General features: G+C 48.1%; 1 protein-coding gene across 1 annotated transcript in view; it reads left to right on the top strand.

Annotated features, from left to right (window-relative positions):
* TMEM63A (transmembrane protein 63A) overlaps window positions 1–3,020 on the top strand; it is a 44,059-nt gene that overhangs the window by 20,814 nt on the left and 20,225 nt on the right. Inside the window, exons 9-11 of the mRNA XM_007936970.2 lie at window positions 910–990; window positions 1,235–1,358; window positions 1,461–1,594. Of these exons, the coding sequence (XP_007935161.1) occupies window positions 910–990; window positions 1,235–1,358; window positions 1,461–1,594 (339 nt within the window). The remainder of the gene's footprint in view (window positions 1–909; window positions 991–1,234; window positions 1,359–1,460; window positions 1,595–3,020) is intronic.

Here is a 3,020-nt window from a genome sequence, read left to right as displayed (position 1 = left end):
CACAACTCAAAAGCATCAACTCTTCTTTGGTCTTCCTTATTCATTGTCCAGCTTTCACATGCATATGAGGCAATTGAAAATACCATGGCTTGGGTTAGGTACACTTTAGTCTTCAAAGAGCTATCTTTGCTCTTCAGCCCTTTAGAGGTCTTTTGTGGCTGATTTTCCCAGTGTAATATATTATCATCTAATTCCTTGACTGCTGCTTCCATTGGTGTTGATCGTGGAACCAAGTAATATGAAATCTTTGACAACTTCAATCTTTTCTCCATTTATTATGATGCTGCTTATTGGTCCAGTTGTAAGGATTTTCATTTTCTTTATGTTGAGGTGTAATCCATATGTCCAGCCTCATAGCAATGTGCAACTCCACTGACAGATGGTTGGTGGCTGTGCCTGAGGTACATTGGTGGGGAATTGAACCCAGGTCTCCTGCATGGAAGGCAAGGATTCTACTACTGAACGACCACTGCCCCCTTGCTTTTATTAGACCCTCTAAAGATTCTGTGACCTCCAAAAAGGTCACATACTGAAGGGAATTTCAGTGATGGTCCAAGGTAGATGCTGACCTAGAGCATACAATAAATGTATTATGTTGGGTGGATAAAAAGGTTAATTGATAGTGTTCATTTTTTTTTCCCATGAAAAGTGCTAACTGACTTAAAGCCAATGAGTATAAACTTAGCAATTTCGGGCAGTTACTGTTATACTATCAAATAAGTCTCTTTTTATTAAATTTCAAAATTTTCCATTTGGTAAAAATAAAAAGAACAAGGTCTCTGCTGGCCCTGAGTGAGCCACGTGACTGCAAACCATCCTTGCCCTTGGAGATTAGGGAGGGTGTCTTTCCACCTCACATGCTCTCTTTTCCAATGGCCGTCTCTTGCCTCCTGCCCTTGCTGGGTACAGGGATGCATATCCCACGTGCCAGGTGATGGAGGTCCAGCTGTGCTACGACGTGGCCAAGCTGATTTACTTGTGCAAAGAGAGGTAAGGTCATCTGGTGAAGTGGGTATGCCACAGGTGAAGCTGGCCTTGAGCTTTCTGTCCCCTTTCCCCTTGTGATGCCTATCCTGCCATCCTTGCTGCCCTTGGATTCCCCAGCTGGGAGGGGAGGAGGGTGACCCTGCCCCTTTCTTGTTCAGAAAGCTGAACTCCTGGCTCTGGGTTTCTGACTGATGGCTGAATGTGAGCCTGGAGTTTGTCTCCTCCTTGTGCCTCACCCCTGCTGCAGAAAGAAGACTGAGACAAGCCTGACCTACTACACAAACGTGCTGGTGAAGACAGGCCAACGGACGCTCATCAACCCCAAGCCCTGTGGCCAGTTCTGCTGCTGTGAAGTGCAGGGGTGTGAGTGGGTAAGGGCCCCACAGCCCAGCCGGGAGCATGGGTAAGGGTCCCAGGATCCCTCTGCCACCTGTACAGAGCCATGTCCTCACAAGAGGCTATGTCTCCTGCAGGAGGATGCCATCTTTTACTACACACGCATTAAGGACAGGCTGATGGAGAAGATCACAGAGGAGGAATGCAGGGTCCAGTACCAGCCCCTGGGAATGGCCTTCGTCACCTTCCAGGAGAAGTCCATGGCTACCTAGTGAGTACAGGCAGGCCCTTTCTGGGCTGTCTTTGGTCCTCAGTCACTCCCTGACCTCCTTCAGATAGGATACTGCCCTCCTGGCTAAAGATGATACGCTTAGTCAGCACTACTGGCATTTGTGGGTAGCATTTCCATGTCGTTCCCCCAGGGTGGCTACACTCCCTCTCTAGATGAGCACATGCCATGCTTGTGCAACAGTGGGTGGGTACTGGATGTGGGCAAATAGCCAGGGAGCTGGTGACACTAGCTGGCCTTTGAAGGGTTGAATGGTGGCCTTGTTCCACTGCTGGGCTCTCACCAGCTATCCCAGGCCATCTCATTGGCTCTACTGGCATTCTGCTAGGTGCAATGGATGCTGGCCTCCTTTCAGATATCTGTTCCAAAGCCACAGACCCTTTTCTGTCTATGGGCTTCATGTCTTTCTATAGATGAAGAGTGCTAGAGGAACACCCGTAGGGCACCTCCAGGGCATTCACTGTTGCCAGAGCCAGGCCCTGGAGGCTGGGTTAACTGTTTACCTTGGCATGGCTCCCACACCTGTACTCTTAGTGCCACCTGTCCTGGGGAGGAGTAGGGGTGGAGGCGGGAGAAGGTACAGAAAACAAATGCCCTTTCCTCTGCCTTCCCTAAGTAGAGCAACTTGGAACCTGGAAAGACTATAGATCTGCCTCACTATAGATCTAAGTGAGGCTGGAGCAGGAAGGAGGAGGGATATTCTGAGATAGAAGTAGCTGGTGGTTTATTTAGGAGAGGCTACAAGGAGAAAGAGTAGGATCCATTGAGATGCGAAGGGTGGAGGTGGGAGTCCTGAGGAGAGAAATCTTGGAGTCAGAATGGAACAGGCCTTACGTAAGTTGATTGATACCACTAAAGGGTCTGGGGAAGAAGTGAGGGGATGGAAAGGTGAGGGCTGCTGGCCTGGCAGCAGGATCAGAGCCCCAGCTTCTGTGTTCAGGATTGGGGAGGAGGGGGATGGTCTCATGGAGGAGCGATATGTTGGGGTAATAAAAACAGTAAGGATCCAGAGTCAGACAGATAGGGGTACAAGAGCTATCTCACAGAGCCTCAGTTTCTTTATCTGCAAAATGGGAATAGTAATTCCTACCTTGCAGGGTTGTTTGGGGAGTCCCTGGGTGGTACAAATGGTTAATATGCTTGGCTGCTAACCAAAAGGTTGATGGTTCAAGTCCATCCAGAGGTGCTTTGCAATAAAGGCCTGGCAATCTACCTCTGAAAATCAGCCATGAAAAACCCTATAGAGCACAGTTCTACTCTGACACACATGGGGTTGCCATGAATCAAAATCAACTTGATAACACTGTTTTCTTTCTTTCTTTCTTTTTTTTATTGTGATTTGGGTGAAAATTTACAGAGCAAATTCACTTTCCATACAGCAGTCACATACACTTTGTCTCATGACATT

This window comes from Orycteropus afer, unplaced genomic scaffold, assembly GCF_000298275.1.
Source record: "Orycteropus afer afer isolate SDZICR_OR568_19922 unplaced genomic scaffold, OryAfe1.0 scaffold00039, whole genome shotgun sequence".
Lineage (NCBI taxonomy): Eukaryota > Metazoa > Chordata > Mammalia > Tubulidentata > Orycteropodidae > Orycteropus > Orycteropus afer.
Note: the sequence above shows the minus strand (reverse complement) of the source record. Positions and strands in the feature narration are given on the sequence as shown.